General features: G+C 42.8%; 1 protein-coding gene across 1 annotated transcript in view; it reads right to left on the reverse strand.

Moving 5' to 3' along the window:
* The window catches only part of LOC109922314 (tubulin polyglutamylase TTLL5-like), a 343,698-nt gene that overhangs the window by 213,503 nt on the left and 108,201 nt on the right, over window positions 1-21,994 (reverse strand). Inside the window, exons 10-14 of the mRNA XM_048599989.1 lie at window positions 15,945-16,036; window positions 8,757-8,873; window positions 7,587-7,678; window positions 5,615-5,677; window positions 4,117-4,149 (exon numbers count right to left, since the gene is read on the reverse strand). Coding sequence (XP_048455946.1) covers window positions 4,117-4,149; window positions 5,615-5,677; window positions 7,587-7,678; window positions 8,757-8,873; window positions 15,945-16,036 — 397 coding nt within the window. The remainder of the gene's footprint in view (window positions 1-4,116; window positions 4,150-5,614; window positions 5,678-7,586; window positions 7,679-8,756; window positions 8,874-15,944; window positions 16,037-21,994) is intronic.

A 21,994-nucleotide genomic window follows, 5' to 3' on the forward strand; every position in this document is an offset into this window, starting at 1 on the left:
GCAGTTCCTACTATCTCTGAAGTGATAATAAGAGCTAAGAGTAGGAGAAAATGGGTGACTGTGCTAAAGACAACTTGTGTCACAATAGGATTGGGTGCGGGTATGGGTAAAATGAAATCAAGGCTGAAAGAAATCAGGCTCTAAAAGTCATTGAACTCAATGTTGAGTCCTAGAGGCTGTAGGACTCCAAGCGGAAAATGAGACGTTGTTCTTCGAGTTTGCGCTGAGGCCTCCTGGAGCATTGCAGCAGGCCTGCGACAGAAATGTTGGGGTGGAAATACAGTGGCATGTTGAATTGGCAGGCAACTGGAAGCTCAGGGTCATTTTTGTGGACAGAGCGTAGCTGTTCTGCAAAGCAGTCACCCAGTCTGTGTTTCATCTCCCCAGTGTACAGGAGACCAAACTGTAAACAATGAATACAATAGACTAGATTGAATGAAGTGCAGGAAAATCACTGCTTCACCTTAAAAATATGACTGGGGCCTTGGACACTGAGGAGACAGTAGGTAAACAGGCAGGTATTATACCTTCCATGATTGCAGGAAAGGTGCCATGGGAATGTGACGAAGTGTTGGGGATAGAGGAAGAGTGGACCAGAGTGACCTGGAGGAACAGTGTCCACGACTGTCACCATCCTCATGTCATCTGGGGATCTCCAATTACAGCCTCCAAGCTCATAGGACCCCCAACCCCATACAGCCCACTTCTATCTCCATCCCAAAATTCACAAACAGGACTGCCTGGGCAGACCCATTGTTTCTGCCTGTTCCTGCCCCACAGACCTCTTCTCTTCCTACCTCACTCGGTTTTTCTCCTCTTGTCCAGTCCCTTCCCAATTACATCCGTAATTCTTCTGACACTTTACATCACAGAACATAGAACATAGAACAGTACAGCACTGTACAGGCCCATCGGCCCACGATGTCGTGCCGACCTACTATCCTACTAAGATCAATCTACCCTGCATACCCTACATTTTATTATCATCCATGTGCCTATCCAAGAGTCAGTTAAAATTCTCTAAAGTACCTGACTCCACTACCACTGCTGGCGACACACTCCACATGCCCACCACTGTCTGTGTAAAGAACCTACCTCTGACATCTTCCCTATACATTCCTCCAATCACCTTAAAATTATGCTCCCCTCGTAATAGTCATTTCCACCCTGGGAAAAAGTCTCTGACTATCCACTCTATCTATGCCTCTCATCATCTCGTAAACTTCTATCAATTCACCTCTCATCCTTCTTCGCTCCAATGAAAAAAGCCCTAGCTCCCTCAACCTTTCCTCATAAGACCTGCCCTCCAGTCCAGGCGGCATCCTGGTAAATCTCCTCTGCACCCTCTCTAAAGCTTCCACATTTTTCCTAAAATGAGGTGACCAGAACTGAACACAATATTCCAACTGTGGTCTAACCAGGGTTTTATAGAGCTGCAGCATAACCTCGCGACTCTTAACTCAATTCCCCTGTCAATGAAAGCCAACACACCATACGCCTTCTTTACAACCCTATCAACTTGGGTCACAACTTTGAGTGATCTTTGGACGTGGACCCCAAGATCCCTCTGTTCCTCCACACTGCCAAGAATCCTGCCATTAACCCTGTATTCTGCATTCAAATTCGACCTTCCAAAATGAATCACTTCACAATTTTCTGGGTTGAATTCCATCTGCCACTTCTTTGCCCAGCTCTGCATCCTGTCAATGTCCCATTGCGACCTACAACAGCCCTCCACGCTGTCCACAACTCCACCAACTTTCGTGTCATCGGCAAACTCACTAACCCACCCTTCCACTTCCTCATCCAAGTCATTTATAAAGATCACAAAGAAGAGGTCCCAGAACAGAAACCTGTGGAACACCACTGGTCACCGAGCTCCAGGCTGAATACTTTCCATCTACTACCACCCTCTGTCTTCTATTGGACAGCCAGTTTTGTATCCAGATACCCAGATTTCCCTGAATCCCATGCCTCCTTACTTTCTGAATGAAAGTTTCAGAATTTCCAGTTTGCAGGCTCCAGCTGCCTCCTCTTTACCATAGATGTGCAATCCCTTTACACATCTCTGCTTCTTCCTGGAAGAAAGGCCTAAACCGTCCCCATTGACCATCAGCCTCCTCCACCTGGCCGACATCGTCCTCACCCTAAAACTTCTCCTTTCACTCCTCTCACTTTCTCCAGGTCAGAGAGGTGGCCATGGTTACCTGCATGGTTCCCAGTTATGCCTGTCTCTCTCTGCAGTATGTGGCACATTGCTTGTTTCAGTCCTACTCTGAACACTGCTGTAACTCTTTCTCTGGTAGATCAATGACATTATCGGTGCTGCTTCCCTCTCTCAGCCAGAATTAGAAAAAATTATCAATTTTGCTTCCAAGTTCCACCCCACTCTTACCTTTATCTAGTCCATTTCTAACTCCTCCCTTCCCTTCCTAAACAATTTTCTTTCCATTTCTGGGGCCATGTGGCCAATAATATCCACCACAAATCCACCAGCTCCCAAAGTTACCTGAACTGTACATCTTCACACTCTGCTTCCTTTAGGGACCCCATCACATTCTCCCAGTTTCTGTTCTGACGATACCACCTTCCACACGGGGCCACAGAAACGTCCGTCTTTGTCCCACCACCATGATGACAGAGCCTTCAGTCAAATTTGACCCAGCCCCTGCACTTCTGCCCTCACCCCTTCCCTTGCCTTTCCTCCCATTTCTGTCACCTTCACGACCAGGCACATATTCCCCTCCGCTCCCCAACCTTGTCAGCATTCCGCAGGAAACATTTCCTCCGGGATACTCTGGTCCACGCCTCCTCATTCCCAAGATCTCCCCATGGCACCTTCCCATTCAATCACAGAAGGTCTAACACCTGCCCATTTACATTCTCCCTCCTCAGTATCCAAGGCCCCAGACACACTTTCCACATGAAGCAGCGCTTTACCTGTACTTCACTCAATCTAAGTCTATTGCATTTGCTGCTCACAATGTGGTCTCCTCTATGTTGAAGAGACAAAACATACACTGGATGACTGCTTTGCAGAAGACTAACATTCTGTCCACAAACACGACCCGAGTTTCCAGTTGCCTGCCACTTAAACACACCATCATGTTCCGACGCCAACATTTCTGTCATAGGCTTGGTGCAGTATTCCAGTAGAACATCTCACTTTCTGCGTGGGGACCCTACTGCCTCTAGGACTCAAAATCAAGTTCAATAACTTCATTGCCTGATTTCATCTTTCCATATTTTCTTTTACCCACCCATTCCCAGTCCTATTACGACATAGGTTGCCTTTAGCACATTTGCACTTACTCCTAGGCCTATTATCACATTATACAGAACAAAAACAAAGTTGCTGGAAAAGCTCAGCAGGTCTGGCAGCATCTGTGAAGGAGAAAACAGAGTTAACGTTTCGGGTCCAGTGACCCTTCCTCAGAACTCTTAGCTCTTATTATCACTTATTCAGCTTTTCTTCTGTCCTGGCCTGCTATCCATTATCTCCTTGTTTACCTACCCCTTTCATATCTCTCTCTCTCTCTCTGGGCTCCATCTCCACCTTGCCACTCACCTCGCCTCTTTGCCTCCTCAGCCAACTTCTGCTTCTGCATAAATGCCACTTTTTCCTAGCTGCTAACAGTTCTGATGAAGCGTCACTGGACTTCAAACATTACGTCTGATTTCTTTTCACAGATGCTGCTGGTCTGCTGAATTTGCCAGCAATTTCTTTATCTAGCAAATGTTGCCCCATTGCAGAATCAGATGTAATGTTGGAGACTGTGTTGCACGTTTTGCAAGGGCAAGCTAACGAATTAGATGACAGCCATTTGCTGATAATTTCATTGGGAATTGCCCTGACCAATCAGAGTCAACCTGCCAGGTTTAAGCATGGCAAAGCCTCTGCTAATCTGAGTTCACTTGCCAACTAATCAGTACTCTCCTCTCATGCAGTCTAAATATTGATTTTCCTTTGAAATGGTATTTCTTGCGAATTGTCCTGATGAGTGCAAGATGAAAAGCGTCATCAAAATGTGTATTTTTCAGCAACATTCAGTGAAAACTTTTGCTATTTACTCAACAGACTTTGCCAAATTTCAAAATACGAAGCCAATTCCTTACCGAGGTTTTAACGAGGTAGCAAGTTTCTTCCTCCTAAAAACAGAAATAAACATAGAAATCATGTCACAGAACTACTGCAGTAACAGCTCGAATACTCAGCCAAGAAAACAAACACGATTGGATGAATTTCACCTAGGCTGCAGGAATTCCATCACAAGGGCTGAAGGCAGGATGCGACATTGCTTTAGTGAACAGGGTGCAAGGCTGCATGTTGCAGACTGCAGTAAAGTGCTGCGAGACTCACTCTAGTGGTACCACTGCTGGATTTGCATTTGGAACAAGACGATGGCCTCAAACTAGAGTAAGTGGGGGGCTGGGAGCCAATTAGTGTAGCCCCAGTAAGGGCAAAGAGACCCTAAGCAGTGTTCCCTCTAATTTTTACTCTTCTGCACAGTCCTACGAGGTCTGTATATGGCTGTGGCTTCCTGAACCACAATCCATGTCATCACTCAGATTGCCATGTATGGAATGTCAACGTGCCTGAATGTACACGCAGCCAAGAGGCAATATTGGCCTAAAGAGAAGGCAGCACAGATACCAGGTGCGGCTATTGCCACTGGGGAGATGCCTCTGTAAGACAAAGAGTGCCCATATAGGAGATAGCCCTGCCCCTAAAACAGGAGCCCACCAGTTTGTATAGCAGTTTCCTGACACAGGCCTGGTGGGCCTCTCACCAGCTGGTAAGATCCCCACAAAAGCAATGAGAAATCCTTCATTTAATTGGTCCAAATGGGCTGTCTTTCCTGGCACTGGCAAATTGGCATGCACTGGAGGATGACAGACACCGTCCCTTATGATGCCTTCCCATACCATTTTGCCCGTCATTGCCCTCCCAATCTGTCCCCTGGTAAATGCGTTCCCTGACGCCTGTTTAACGAACACGTTACTGTATTCATGAAAACAGAGCTGTGGGGCCAGTCCAAATCTGGACGTGTGTTGCGTTCACTAGACAATCTACTCAATAGCTGGATAAATAACAGTGCCTCTGGGCTAGGGAAATATTCACTGGTACTCCTTTCCCTCACTGTTGTCCGTTAACTCTAGTAGAACTGGGTTGTTTATTGTCCAATGAGAATAGGATGGGGCTCAGCTTTCACATCTTCAGAAACCAATTGTAATCACGGAGAGACAGCACCTTCAGGTGAGGGGGGGATCTGGACTCCAGAGAGCATCAGTATTTTCAGCAGAGGAGGTAATCTGTACCACAGTAAGAGTCTGTGCTTTCAGGAGGAAGGGACCTGTACCCCAGTGAGAGTCAGCATCTTCAGGAGAGGAGGGGGACCCTGTACTCCAGTGAGAGTTAGCATCTTCAGGACAGGAGGGGACCTGTACCAAAGGGAGGGTCCAGCTCCTTCAGCTGAGGAAGGGGACCCTGTATCCCAATGAGAGTCAGCACCTTGAGGAGAGGAAGGGGAGCCATACCCCAGTGAGATCCAACGAAAAAGTGAAACAGAATGTGAGTAACGTGTAGATGTACTCCTCTCAGCTGTGCTCTTACCTGCCTGCAAAAAGACGTGTGGCCAACGTGTAGTTCAGGGTGGTTTTATGCTCTAGAAATTGCCTGGTGAATGAAATACAGTCAGTGTTAGGAAGGCAATAGGTAATAATCGTAATTATTAATTTCAGATTCATAAACCTCTGTTATCAATCCATCACAGACTTGGCATGCAATGGGTTCAAAAGTATGTCTGTTTTAAATACTTATGGGTCCCTTAATAATTTCATTTCTTCCGATGCTGAGGAAATAGTTTTTGGCCTTTCCCCTATTGTGATCATTCAGACTGTGAGCGGCTCATTCAGCCTCTTCACAGGGCTTTTAAAAGTGAACTGCAGCCACAGGCAGATGGAACAAGAGATGGCAATTAGTGAACAAGATACATTATCCAAGCAACTACATATACAGCTGTAAGCTTATAACAAGTCTCCCGCCAAGGTTCATGCAGAAGTAACACAAGACATGTATGGTTATCATGGCATTGAAACCAGGGCACCAAAACGAATGCTGACAAACTGAGCCATTTTGACAGATGAATAAGACCAACACACAAAATAGAAGCAGGAGTTAGCCATTCTGGTCCTCATGCCTGCTCTGCCTTCAATATGAGCATGGCATGAGTGTAGCATGATTGTAACCACTAATCCATGTTCCTGTCTACTGCTGCTAGCATTTCAACCCGTTAACAAGAATCAATCTGTCTCTGCCTTAAAAATATTCAAGACTCTGCCTTCACCACCTTTCCAGGAAAAGAGTTCCAAAGACCTGTGACCCTCTGAGCAAAACAGAATCATCTCATCTCTGTTTTAAATGGGTAACCCCTTATTTTCGCACAATAATCCCTCATTCCCATTTCTCCCAAAAGAGGAAACATCGCCTTTACTTTCACCCTGTCAAAACCTCTCAAGATTTTTTATGTTTCAAAATAATTACTGCTTACTCTTCTAAACTCCAACAGACATTCTAACGTGTTCAACCTTTCCTCGTAACACAACCCCCTGTCCCCACAACTATTCCAGGTACTAATCTGCTTATCTTCTCTGAACTGCTTCAAAACATTTACATCCTCCCTTGCAGAATACTCCAAATGTGGTCTCACCAGTGCCCTGTGTAGCTGCTTTCGTGTCTAGTACTCCTGATGATAAATGATAATATTCTATTAGCTTTCCCAATTAGTTGCTGTAGCTGCATGCTAATCTTCTGCGATTTAGGCACAAGGTACCCAGATCCTACTGCATCTCATAGATCAGCATTCTCTCACCATTTACACAATATGCCTTTTTTATTCTTCTTGCTAAGACAGGTAAAGGACTGTAGTAGATTGGTAAACCATGATTTCCCTTTCACAAAATTATTTTGACTCTTGTTACCTTCACTTATTTGTGTGCCCTGCCAGAACTTCTTCAGTAATAGCTTCTAACATTTTCCTATGTCGGATGTTAATCTAACTGGCTTGGAAGTTCCTGATTGCTGTCTCCCCCTCATTTTGAATAAAGGAGTTACCTTCACTATCTTCCACAGGATTGTACAAAAACAGAAATTGGTGGAAAAGCTCAGCAGTCTGGCAGCATCTGTGAAGAAAAATCAGAGTCACCGGACCCGAAACATCAACTCTGATTTCTCTTCTCGGACGCTGCCAGACCTGCTGAGCTTTTCCACCAACTTCTGTTTTTATTCCTGATTTACAGCATCCGCAGTTCTTTTGGATTTTATCTAATAGGATTGTCCCCTAATCAAGGGAGTCTTGGAAAATTAAGACCAATGCACCAATGATCTCACTAGCCATATGTTTTAAAATTATAAATGAACAATAAAACTTGCACACATGCTGATAATGGAGAATGTGTACTTTTTCATCTTGGACCTCTGTTAAACAAATGGGCGGACCTTTGCTTATGGATAGACATTAAAATATATTTTCTCATATTTCCACATTCCGCTTCTACAATACAATTGAGTTGTTTTCTTGGCTCACCCATAAAGTTCCCAGGTATTAGCAGTGGGAAATATCCGTATAAATCCCCCTTTTCTCTCATTCTCTTCCATTGTACGTCGCACAACTTTTATCTGTAAGCACAACAATGCATCAGGAGTGACAAAAGCTGGAGAGAAATCATTAGCCCTCACATACCTTTAATCCACTAAAGATTTGTTTATTAGGAGATTCAGAGTATGCCTAAGTTATATTTTCAATGCCAATCCTGCTAAGGTAATCACAGTAAGGTTTCAAAACCCAGGGATCATGGGGTAAAAATGAGGGTGAAAGAATGCAGGATTTTTGTTATGCAATAGTGTTGAATGTAACTAAAGCAAAGTTTGCAATTTGAATTTAAATTCTGATCAAATGTGATTGTGATCTCATTCAATAGTTGAACAAGCCTAAATGACTGAAAGGCTGGACAAGCTCGAGGGGCAAGAACATAATATGTTTCTCGAACTAAACACATGGGAATTAACTGTGGAGTAAATTACCAGGAAAAGGTAGTGAAGCAGACGGTAAAAGTGGGTTCAGGAGACAGTGTGCCTCTGGGAAGATGAGATTGAAGAATACGGTGGGAAGGTGAGTTTGAGAGGGTCTTGCAAATTTTTAAATCTCATTTACTCACCCTCACACATCTTTTAATCCCATCTCTTATTTCAGATACCTATAACTGTGTTAACACCAATTATCTGAATTGGAAACCGCATCTGTTTTTTGACTGGTCCTGTTGTAAATGTAGCATCCAATAGCACACAGCAAGATTTCCAAATCATTTCAACTCAAAGCATTAACTCTGCTTCTCTATTCACAGATGCTGCCAGACCTGCTGGGTTTCTCCAATACTTTCCACTTTATACCTGGAGAACTACCCTGCTCTTCTTTGAATAGTGCCTTGGGATATATGTCCACCTTAATATTCATATAGGGACTTGTTTTAACACCTTCTCCAAAAGGCTGCATGTTACACCTTACTGCTTAGTACTAGACTGGAATAACAGTCTGGATTATGTCTAGGTTTGGGGTACCACCATCTCATTCAGAAGCCAGCGTTTGACCACTTAGATAAGCAAAGGCACTTAAATTAATTTCCTTCCTACTATTTGCTGTTTGGTTGCGACCAGAATAAGTCCACAGAAATTTATCTAATTCCTAGCAAACTCTTACCTCCTCCAAAGACAACTGCAGATTGCTTGATCCTTGTGCTCCAAATGGTCTTTCCTTGCCCGATGAAGTCTTACCTTTTACTTCAGTATCATTTGCTGAAATTGGCCTCTGTTGTTGCTGTAAGATTTTCAAAGATACAAAATGTTTAATCTAATGTGGAGAGAATTCAAATGTCACAAATTTGTACATCTCACTATTTATAATTATTAAAAATCAGGCTCACTGATGGCAATGATTAAATACATGGTAAAAATAATAATGTTGGTGCAAAGTCTGATGAAGCTGCTCATGAAAATCAATACCAGTATCTGGGATAACAAGGTGCAGGGCTGGATGAACACAGCAGGCCAAGCAGCATCAGAGGAGCAGGAAGGCTGACGTTTCGGGTCTAGACCCTTCTTCAGAAATGGGGGAGGGGAAGGGGATTCTGAAATAAATAGGGAGAAAGGGGGAGGCGGATAGAAGATGGATAAAGGAGAAGATAGGTGGAGAGGAGACAGACAGGCCAAGGAGGCGGGGTTGGGGCCTTTAAAGGTGAGCGTTGGTGGGAAGTTAGGGAGGGGATAGGTCGGTCCAGAGAGGACAGACAGGTCAAGGGGACGGGATGAGGCTAGTAGGTAGGAGATAGCGGTGGGGCTTGAGGTGGGAGGAGTGGATAGGTGGGAGGACAGGTTAGGGAGGCGGGTACAGTATCTGAATAGTCCATTAGAACTCCTTCCATGTGAAAAAGTGATTTATTTGTACTAATTTCAATTTTATTTATGCATTTGGTGTACACAATGTTGTCTCTGCTACTAAGACTGAGTAACTTCATTGCTCCGACCTTCAAGTATAGGAGTTGAGATGTCATTTTAAGGTTGTATAGGATGTTGGTGAGGCCTCTTCTGGAATACTGTGTGCAGTTCTGGATGCCCTGCTATTGGAAGGATATTACTAAATTGGAGACAGTTCAGAAAAGATTTACCAGGATGTTGCCAGGAGTGGAAGGTTTGAGTTATAAAAGTAGGCTGGATAGACTGGGACTTTTTCCACTGGAGAGTAGGAGGTTGAGGGGGTGATCTTATAGAGGTTTATAAAATCATGAGGGGCATAGATAAGGTGATTACCAAGGGTCTTTTCCCTATGGGGAATTTCAAAACTAGGGACCATTTTTTAAGGTGAGATGAGTAAGTTTATAAATTTATAGGACATGAGGGTTCGTGTGTGGAATAAACTGCCAGAGGAAGTACTGGATGTGGGTGCAACATTTAAAAGACATTTGGATAAGTACATGAATAGGAAAATTTTGGAGGGATATGGGCCAAACGCAGGCAAGTGGGACTAGTTTAGTTTGGGCACATGGCATTTGGCATGGACTAGTTGGACCGAAGGGACTAGTTGGACCGAAGGTTCTGTTTCCATGTTGTATGAATCTACGGCTGCTTTGCAGAACACCCTCATCTAGTCCACAAGGATGACCCTGAACTTCCAGTTGCTTCCAGTTCTCCAGCTTGGTCTCCCTCTCATCTTTCTGCCCTTGGCATTCTACAACGTACCAATGAAGTGCTAAACAAGGTCAAGTAACAGCACTGTTTCTTTCAACTCAGCACACTACAGCCTTCTAGATTCAACACTGAGTTCAATTTTTAACCATAACCTCTGCTTCTATCTTGTTCTACATTTCTTTTGCCACTTTGGTCTCCTTTAGTTAATCCCTTTGTTTTGCATTCAAATGGCTGCTTTGCAACTATTTACAGCTCATTCTGGAAACATCTTACGTTTTTATTGATTTTAAAATTCTCCAGAGCTTTTGTACCATAAAATCTTTTATTATTTAATCTCTCCTGTCAGCCATTCTATCACAGAATGATTAATAAGCAATGCACAGAACCATTCCCACCATCTTTTCCCAATTCTTCCTTTCCAGCTAATTATCCAATTGCTCCTGAATACCACTTTTGAGGGTGCTGCCATCATTCTATCAGGCAACACATTCCAGATCTTGACCATTCCTTGCATAAAAAAAGTTTCTCCTCATGTCACCACTGGCTTTGCCAATTAGCCTAAATCAGTGACCCCTCATTCTCAATTTTCCTACCAATGGAAACTATGTGATATGTCCAGACCACTCATGATTTGATTGAGGTGTTCAGAACCTCCTCTCGACCATGTCTTCTCCAAGGAGAACAGTCCTAACTTCTTCAGTCTATCCACATAACTGAAGTTTCTCATCTCTGAAGCCATTTTCATGAATATTTTCAGCACCCTCTCTAATGCCTTCATATCTTTCCTAAAGAACTGGATACAATATTCAAGCTGTAGCCAAACCACTATTAGGTACCAGTTAAACTTTCTTGTCTTGCATTCTATTAATAAAGCCTAGGAGCCCTAATGCTTTATTAGCCATTCTCTCAACCACTCCTGCCAATTTCAATGACTTAATCACATAAACACACCGGTTCCTTTGTTCCTGCACCTCTTTCAGAATTGTTCCCTTAGTGTCTCTCCAAGTCCTTCCTGCCAAACTGAAATACTTCACACTTCTCTGCACTGAATTTCATCTGTCATATTTCCATTCATTCCACTAAATCATGTGTCGTTTTGAAGTTCTACACTGTCCTCCTCACATTTCACAATGCTTTCAGATTTTGTATCATTTGAAAATGCTAAATTTGCACCCTATAGACCAAGGTCCAGATCATTAATGTGCATCAGCAAAACCAAGGGTCCCAAAACTGACCTCTGGGGAATTCCACTACAAATTTTCCTCCACCCTAAAAAATATCCATTGACCATTACTCTCTGTCTATCCCTTGGCCAATTTTACACCTGCGTATCATGGACCTTCCATTTCATTCACTGTCCCTTCGCCCCACTTCCGTAGCTGAAAACATTATATTTCTGCCCTTTATCAGTTCTAATTAAAGTTCATCGACTTGAAACTTTGACTCTTTCTCTCCACGGAGGCTAACCTGAGTATTTCCAGCATTTCTATTTTTAATTTCAGATTTTTAGTACACCCTATTTTGTTTTAATCTGATTGGTCCACACTGACCAAATGATAAATTAACGTAACATTTTTATTTTGTTCTTTCACTGGGAGTGGATGTTGCTGATTTGGCAATTGCCTGTCCCTAATTGCCTTCAGGAAGGAGAGACTGAATCACCTTCTTGAGCCACAGCAACCACTGGCACATTCATATTGCTGCTGGGATGCAAGGTCCAGGAGTATGACCCAGCAGCAGTGAAGGAATAGTGACCTTGTTCCAAGTCAGGATGGTGTGCAACTTGAAGGGGAATTGTACTACTCTGTCCTTCTGGGTAATAGAGGTTGTGGGTTTGAAAGTCGCTGCTGTGGAAGCTTGATGGGTTGCTGCAGCGGGCTCAGTCACAGTCAAACAGCCCCTCCACACCAAACCAAGGTGCTCATAGAAACGGCAGACCCAAGGTGTCTTACTTTGCAAGAAAAATATGGCACCAACAAGAAGGAAAAAAGAACAGAGATCATGACACTTTTACTATGAACAAAGGGTGAGATTGTTATTCTGTTTTACTGTATGGCCAGCGATTTAGGTGCCTTTGTCAGTCTTGTTGCCACATGTTACAGGCTTGTGCTAAGAGAGCTTTGGTTAGAGTAAACATGTGGCTTGCTTACTCACAATGAGAAAGAGAAAGGTTCTCATCTGCAAATACAACCGCACCTGTTCTTGCTCTTTGTTTTCTAATTTAATGAGAGTCTCACTTGCAAATGGGAGTGGGTGAATGGATCTCAAATGGGCAATGTGCCAGGGATATTCTATCCCAGCACAGACAAAACCTATGAATTTCTGCTGAGTGAGCCTTCAGACTGTATATTTCATCACCAATAATTGGGCCGACTTCACACATTTTCTAAGCAGCAGTAACTTGCAATCTTAAGTGATTATCGGTGTCATTTTGCAAAGTTTTCAAACCTTGAAACATGTTTCAATTTCATGGATCAGCATGAAATGGCGACAGTCTGGCTCTTTGAAGTGGAATCAGGTTTAGATGGACAGTGTTTCAAAGCATTAAGGCAATAAGCTAACCATTTGCATGATGAGATGGAGTTAGTGCTAGGGTTTATGAGTATAGTGGCTGTTGGAAAGTAAAACCTTTCATTATTAGAACACAGAACATAGAACAGTACAGCACAGGAACGGGCCCTTCGGCCCACAGTGTTGTGCTGAACACAACACCAAATCAAACTAATCCCTTCTGCCTGTCCTTAGTCCATATCCCTCTATTCTTTACATATTCATGTGCTTATCCAAAAGTCTCTTAAACGCCCCTAACGTATCTGCCTCCAACACCATGCTTGGCAGTGTATTCCACATTCCTACCACTCGCTGTGTAAATACCTGACCCTCACGCCTCCTTTGAACTTTCCCCCTCTCACCTTAAATGTATGGCCCCTAGTTTTAGATTGTTCAACTCTGGGAAAAGGATTCTGATCGTCAATCCTATCTATGCATCTCATAATTTTACTGACTTCCATCAAGTCTCCCCTCAGCCTCCACTGCTCCAGAGAAAACAACCCAAGTTTTTCTAGCGTCTCCTTATAGCTCATTCCATCTAATCCAGGCAGCATCCTGGTAAACCTCTTCTGCACCTTTCCAAAATTAACAATATTGTTGTTTGTTTCAGGCCAACAGTGCCTTACAAAGGAGGAGTTTAAATTCCATTCTGAAATTGTCAACATAGTAGGTAAGTCCATCAGTGTGGTGGGCTTGTTCTTTGTAATTAGCTGGTACAACTAGAGAATTTGCTGGAGCAGTTCAGAAGTGCAATTAGAGTCAAGCACATCAGCACATAACTGAAATCTCTTTTAGTCAAACTTGATCGAGATAAAAGGTTTCCTTTGCTAAAATGAGCAACAACTCAAATTTATATAGGAACAAAAACAAAGTTGCTGGAAAAGCTCAGCAGATCTGGCAGCATCTGTGAAGGAGAAAACAGAGTTAACCTCAGACCCTAATGAGGAAGGGTCACCAGACCCAAAACGTTAACTCTGTTTTCTCCTTCACAGATGCTGCCAGACCTGCTGAGCTTTCCCAGCAACTTTGTTTTTGTTACTGATTTACAGCATCCGCAGCTCTTTTGGTTCAAATTTATATAGTACCTTTTATAAAGTAAACTATCCCTAGGCACTTCACAAGATTGCGATCAAATACCAAGCCATTAAAAGAGATATAAGGCAAGGTAACTAAACGTAAAACTGGCCCAAACAGTACCTTTTAAGAAGCAACTTAAAGGAGGATACAACAAAAACTCGTATATAACTTGTGCCCAATATATTAAAAAAGTTCCATTGCAATTCACAAAAACAATACAAAATAAAAGCAAAATACCACGCATCGTGGAAATTTGAAATAAAAACAGAAAATGCCGCAAATGCCAGACCAGGTGAGGATGGCAGTTTCCTTCCCTAAAGGACATTAGTGAACCAGATGGGTTTTTCCAACAATCAACAATGGGTTCATGGTCATCATTAGATTCTTAATTCCAGATATTTTATTGAATTCAAATTCCACCATCAGCCACAGCGGGATATGAACCTGGGTCCCCAGAACATTATCTGCGTCTCTGGATTTACAGTCCAGCAATAATACCACCAGGCCATTGCCTCCCCCAAACTGCAGCAGTTAAAGAAGGTAGTTCACCACCATTTTCTCAAGGACAACTACGAATGGGTAATAAATGTTGGCCCAACCAGCAATGCCCAAATCCCATGATGCTAATATTTTACGTTGATAACCTCCGTTTCATGGCACGATGCCTCAGTGGTTAGCATTGCTGCCTCACAGTGCCAGGGACCCGGGTTCAATTCCACCCTCGGGCAACTGTCTGTGTGGAGTTTGTACATTCGCCCTGTGTCTGCGTGGGTTTCTTCCGGGTGCTCCGGTTTCTTCCCACAGTCCAAAGATGTGCAGGCTAGGTTGAGTGGTCATGCTAAATTGCCTGTAGCGTTCAGGGACATGTAGATTAGGTGGGTTATAAGGGGATGGGTCTGTGTGGGATGCTCCAAGGGTCAGTGTGGATTTGTTAGGCCAAAGGGCCTGTTTCCATACTGTAGGGATTTATGATCTTCTATGATTCTATGATCAAATAATTCACTGTTCAAAATAAAAAGCAGGGCACATGTCCTAGGCATCAATGTTTGAGAGATTAAAATCAGGGGTGCTCAAGAAGATAGAATTAATGGAACGTGATTATCTCAGAAAGTTAGGGGGTGAAGAGATTCCAGAGATAGGGAGAAGAAAGCCATGGGAGGAATTTGAGAACAAATTTGAGACTTCTAACATCAAGGCAGTGCTTGATAGGATCCAAAGTAGGTCAGGGAGCATAGGATGATAGGTGAATGGTACTCATTGCTAGTTAAGACACAGGCAGAGTTTTAGATAACCTCAAGAGATGGAGTGTTTAGAGAAGGAATTTTAGAACTTTGGCCCAACACATTTGAATGCATGGCTGGCAATGATGAGACAATTAAAAGCAGAGATACTCAAAAAGCAGGAGAGAGCACAGAAATCTCAAAAAGATTATAAAGTTGGAGGAGCTAGAAAGGGCTCAGCCAATTAAACAGAAAATTTTAAAACTTCAGCATGGCCAAACAAGTAGCAAACCTAGATCAGCGATCACAGGCATGACGGGTGAACAGGACTTACTGAGTTTCACATCAGTTCAAGTTTATGGATGGTGAAACGTGGAAGGCCAATTTTGCGATCACTGGGATTATCAAGTCGAGAGATAACAAAGATTTGATGAGGGACATTAGTGAACCAATTGGCTTTTAATGATAATCAGGCTAAATAAGCTTGTGGAGGGAAGGTGGAAAGAGGATTATGAGGGTGTAATTAGAGGAGTTGGGCTGAATGGCCTGTAGCCATGCCATTTGTCTGAGAGAATTACTAATACCTATCAGTATCCCATAAAGAGCATTATGATGAACTTCCCCGTTCTTCCTTGAATAGTACCAAAGAACCTGTTAAATCCACCTTGGATTAATATCTCATCTGAGATATGGCACCAGTACTGAACTTCAGTTCTGCTCATATCCTAGAATGAAACTGCAGTCTCAGAGGAAACAGTGTTGTTAATTCAGCCAAAGTTCATACTTAATTTAGTCATGGCCCTTCCCCGCCACCCGCTCACAGAATTACACACATGCTTCATCAGACAATATTTTACCAGAGCTGTGTGGGACTTTGGTCGAGCGCCAAGATCACAACCGCTTTTCACTGGTCTGCCTTGTTGGACCATTGGGTTCTGACAGACAAATCCTATTGATGCAAAAAAAAATCAGATATTATTTGCAAATAAATGAAATGAACAAATGGCTCCTGGTCCAATAATGCCTTCACTTTAAAGTTCCTACCCTTGTTTTCAAATTTCTCCTTGGCATCAATCCTCCCATTCTCTATAACCTCCTCCAGCCCTAAACCCCCTGAGATCATGTTTTCCTCTACTTCTGCCCTTTGCAAATCCACAATGTTTTCTCCAAAAAATATACTTTATTCATAAAATTTATAAAAGCACATTCCAAAATATTTCAATCTAAACACTACAAGAAGTACAATTCAATTCTTCTCCAAACAGCATGTTCCACTAAATACAACTGCAATGCTTTTGATATTCATAATATACACTCAATGTCTAAGTATACAGTCTGAGGGTTGTATTCAATTTCCAGTCCCTCTGTATACAATGGCTAAGGCCATGGATAGTGATCTTTCCCCATCATGCCTCTGCAATGGTTGCCCCAAGCTTTAATGTGTGCTTCTTAGAATGTGCCAGTCTACAACAACTCTTTGCCTGGAAGACCAACAGTTACAGACAAACCAAAGAGTATCCCTCACTAAATTGCTGGTGCACCAGCTGTAGCTGATATATCTCCCAGTGTGTGTCCGTCTTAGTGTGCGTCTCTGGGAACAGTACACAGAACACACAGTGTCTAATGTCCTGTGTCACGGAGGCGCTCGGTTTGAAACTCAATAAAAATCGTTGCACCTGTCAAGCTTTTTTTTGTAAAAGCATATTTCAGAAGGATTCAGAGAACTGTCACTTTTCCAACGCAGACACTTGAATATGCTCAAGTCAACTGGTGGCTGTGCCTTCAACTGCCTTCGCCCTAAACTCTGGAATTCAATCGTGACCTCTCTAGCGGTCTCTGTAAGATTCTTTAAAACCTTTGGTCATATGTCCTGATATTTCACATCTTTATGTGGCTCTGTCAAATTTGTTTGATAATGCTCCTGTGAAATGTCTAGGGATGTTTTACCACATTAAAGATGCTAAATAAATTCATAGTGTTTCCAAGATGGAACTATAATTGACAGTAAACAGATCGCAAGGAAGTGTAGGCCTCTTCCTGTCCATCAAAAACTCTGCCCTCAAACAACTCAAAATATATCAATTTCTTCTAATCCATCACTTTAAAAGCACTAGAGCCACAAAGACAACATGTGCTCCAACTGGACACTAGAAGACAGAAGCCTATCATGTTTCCTTTCCAAGAAATCTCTATGGCCAATTTCAACACTCTGTTCAGCTGCTCCCTCGGACTGAGTCAAAGACTGGCTTATCCTGTTAAATCCACTCATCCATTACCAAGACCATTCACATCACCAACCCAGCATTAACCACCAATAGGCTTACTTCATTCCCACAATCACTGAAATTCCTAGCCCAACAAAAGAAACGTCACATTCAAACAGCACCCTTCAGAACTATAGGACAAACAAAAAATCTTCCTGAACAAATACGTACTTTATAAATGTAGTCACTGATATAATGTAGGGAACACAGAAGAAAATTTGCAAAGAGGATCCCCAAAACAGCCATGTGATTACAACCAAATGATTTGTGTTAGTGAAGGATAAATATTGGCCAGAAGGAGAACTCCACTGCTCTCCTTTAAAATAGCAGCAGGGTTACAGTTTAACATCTTATCTGAAAGACAGCCCTCTCAGTGCTGCACTGGGGTGGCAGTGCTCACGTCTCTAGAGTAAAACTTTAATCCGCAAACTTCTGAACCGTAGGTGAGAGTGCTATCTGCTAAATCCTAGTTCTTAGAGTTATTTTCCTTAAATCCAGTCAGGACTTTCTCTGGTATGCTTCACTAGTCCCTAAGTGCCACATGACATAAACTTTTAATTGTATCTCTCCGCACTGGAGGAGTGGGCTGCAAATCAAGCTCCTCTATTCCTGGAGTCATCACAAAAATTAAGTATCTTAAAAAGTATGTCAAAGATTCCCCAACGTACTTGAATGTCAGCCACTGCTTGACAGAAAACAGGGACAAGGTTTCTGTACTTAATAAAAATTACTATTTGATACAAGTAAGTAAAGTCTAGCTGAATGGAAAACAATTATGAACCGTTGGAATTTAACGTTCTAATTAAAACTCTAATCACCTTATTAACCTCCCAGACCCTTACACACACGCTGACAGAGAAAACAACATTGGTGCTATGGACACAGGAAAACTGGGAAAGCAGTTCAGCGCTTTGTACCTTAACGCATAAAGCATTCAGAATAAGACAGACAAACTGACAGCACAAATCCAGGTAAATGAAATGATCTCATCGTCATTACGGAGACAATGGTTACAAGGAGATCAGAACTGAGAACTTAACATTCAACAGCACCACAGCCTCTGATACTTTAGGAAAAATAGCCCCAGCCTATTCAATCTCTCCTTATAGTTCAAACCCTCCAATCCCGGCAACATCCTAATTCATCCTACAGTTTGAGAGTGAGAAGCTGGAATCAGATGTAAGGGTATTACAATCGAATAAAGGTGCCAACAAAGACATGAGGGAGGAGCTGGTCAGAGTTGATTGGAAGAGGGGCCTAGCAGGGAAGATTGTGGACAGCAATGACAGGGGTTTCTGGCGGTAATTCAGGATGCACAGCAGAAATTCATCACAAGAATGAAGAAACCTACTAAGGGGAGGATGAAGCAATCATGGCTGAAAAAGAAAGTCAGGGACAGCATAAAAGCAAACGAAAAAGCATACAATGTGGTGAAAATTGGTGGGAAACCAGAGGATTAGGAAGCCTTTAAAAACCAGCAGAGGATAACTGAAAAGCCAGATGGGAGAAGATTAAGCTAGTTAGTAATATAATAGAAGATTGAAAAGGATTTTTTAGGTATATAAAAAGGTAAGAAAGAGGAAAGAGTGGACATTAAACCACTGGAAGTGAGGATGGAGAATTATAATGGGAACAAAGAAATGGCACAAGACCTGAATAGATACTTTGCATCAGTGTTAACAGTGGATGACACCAGTAGCTTACCAGAACTTCAAGAGAGTCAAGGGGCAGAGGTGAGTATAGTGGCCATCATTAAGGAGAAGGTGCTGAAAAGCTAAAAGGCCTGAGAGTGGATAAATCATCCCAACTGGATGGATTACACCCCAGATTACTGAAGGAGATAACTGAGAACATTGTAGAGGCATTGGTGATGATCTTTCAGGAATCACTGGAGTCAGGGAGGGTCCCAAAGGACTGTGAAATTGCTAATGTAATACCCCTGTTTAAAAAGGGAGGAGGCAGAAAACAGGAAATTAAAGGCTGGTTAGCTTGAAATAGGTCATTGGTAAGATTTTAGAATCCATCATCCAGGATGAGATTGCGGAGTACTTGAAAGTGCATGGTTAAATAGGGCTGCGATCATGCCTGACAAATCTGCTAGAATTCTTTGATGAGGTAATAAGCAAGTTAGACAAAGGACAGTCATTGGACGTGATCTGTCTGGATTTCCAGTAAGCCTTTGACAGGATAAGAGCCCATGGTGTGAGGGGCAAGGTACTGGCATGGATAGAAGGTCAGATGGCTGACAGACAGAAGAGAGTGGAAATAAATGTGTCTTTTTCAGGATCACAGCTGGCGACTGGTGGAGAATTTTTTTATTCATTCATGGGATGTGGGTGTCACTGACTGGGCCAGTATTTATTACCCATCCCTAATTGCCCAGAGGGCAGTTAAGAGTCAATCACATTGCTGTGGGTCTGCAGTCATGTGTAGACCAGACCAGGTAAAGATAGCAGTTTCCTTCCCTAAGGGATATTAGTGAACCAGATGGGCTTTTTCCTTGACAATCGACAATGGTTTCATGGTCATCATTAGACTTCTAATTCCAGATACTTAATTAATTCAAATTGCACCATCTGCCATGGCAGGATTCAAACAAAGGTCCCCAGAACATTACCAGGGTCTCGGAATTAATAGTCCAGTGATAATACTACTAGTCCATTGCCTATGCTCTGCAGGGGTCTGTGTTGGGACCTCAACTATTAACGTTATACATTAATAATCTGGATCAAGGAACTAAGGGCATTGTTGCTAAGTTTGCAGATGAAACAAAGATAGGTGAAGGGACAGATAATGTTGAGGAAGTTGGGAGGCTGCGGAAGGACTTGGGCAGGCTGGGAGAGTGGGCAAAGAAGTGGCAGATGGAACACAATGTGAGAAACTGTGAGGTTATGCACTTTGATACGAAGAATAGAGGCGTAGACTATTTTCAAAATGGGGAAAGGTTTCAGAAATTCGAAGCACAAAAGGGCTTGGGGTCCTTGCTCAGAATTCTCCTAAGGTTAACATGCAGGTTCATTTGGCAGTTAGGAAGGCAAATTCCTTTCTTTTCCACTCATTTGTGGGACATGTATATCACTGGCTGGTCATTTAAATTGTCTGTCCCTAGTTGCCCCTTGATAAGGGGCTGGTGAGTAGACTTCTTGAACAACCGCAGTTCAACCCATCTGGTTTACTAATGTCCTTTTGGGAAGGGAACTGCCATCTTTACCTGGTCTGTCCTACATGTGACTCCAGGCCCACAGCAATATGGTTGACTCTTAATTGTCCTATTGATGATTAGGGAGGGGCAACAAATGCTGGCCTAGCCAGTGACACCCTCATCCTGTGAATGAGTAAAAAAGTATGAGAATGAATAAAAAACCTGTCCTGGACTTCCCACATAAATGCGACAGTCAAGAAGGCACAACAACGCCTCTTCTTCCTCTGGCAGCTCAGGAAATTTGGCATGACTATAAGATCCCTCACCAGCTTCTACAGATGCACCACTGAAAGTATACTGTCCGGGTGCAAAATGGCCTGGTATGGCCACTGCTCTGCCCAGGACCGTAAGAAACTACAGAAGGTAGTGTGCACAGCCCAGGCCATCACAGAAGCCCAACTTCCATCCATGGACTCTACTTACACGGCTCGCTGCCGCGGAAAGGCGGCCAATATCATCAAAGACCTATCGCACCCTGGTAATGATCTCCTACAGCCTCTTCCGTCAAGCGGAAGATACAGAAGCCTAAACAGACGCACAAGCAGGTCCAGGAACAGCTTCTTCCAGCCGTTATCAGATTGTGAATAGACTCTAGCCTCAAATAATCTAACCTGCAATGTAACCTGTATGCCTCTAAGTCTTTTTGATCTGTCCATGCTTTGCTTGCTGTGATCTGCCTCCACCATTCATAAACAAAGCTTGTCACTATATTTCGATACACGTGGCAATAAATCAATCAATCAGAATCAACCAATCAGGAGAAATTTAAATGCTTTAAGTTGACCCACAATTCCCTTGGAGAGGAAATTTCAGGATTTTGACCTAGTGAAGGAACGGCAATATATTGCCAAGTAAGGTTGATGAATGGCTTGGAGGTAACATGCAGGGGGTGAGTTTCTGGTCAATGGTAACCCCAAGTATATTGATGGTGGTTCAGTGATGATAACACCACTGAATGTCAAGGGGCAGTGGTTAGGTTGTCTCTTACTGGAGATGGTCATTGCCAGCTGCAGTTGATATGGTGTGGCATGAATGTTACTTGTCACTTGTCACTTGTCACTTGTCAGCCGAAGCCTGAATATTGTCAAAATCTTGTTGTATTTGAATACCGGTTCAGTAACTGAGGAGTCATGAATGGAGCCGAACATTGTGCAATCATTGACAAATATCCCCACTTCTGACATTACGATGGAGGGAAGGTCAGAGGGCATAGTCTCAGTATAAAGGGGCACCAATTTAAGACTGAGATAAGAGTTGTGAGCCTTGGAACGCCTTGCCACAGACAGCTGTGTATGTTGTGTACATTTAAGGCGGAGACAGATAGATTCTTGACCAGTTGGCGAATCAAGCTTTATACACATCTGATCAATCTATTTATATCTATCTATAAGATTTACAAGATGATCAGAGGATTAGATAGGGTGGACAGTGGGAGCCTTTT

Source organism: Rhincodon typus, chromosome 8 (assembly GCF_021869965.1).
Source record: "Rhincodon typus isolate 14 chromosome 8, sRhiTyp1.1, whole genome shotgun sequence".
In the NCBI taxonomy this organism is placed as follows: Eukaryota; Metazoa; Chordata; class Chondrichthyes; order Orectolobiformes; family Rhincodontidae; genus Rhincodon; species Rhincodon typus.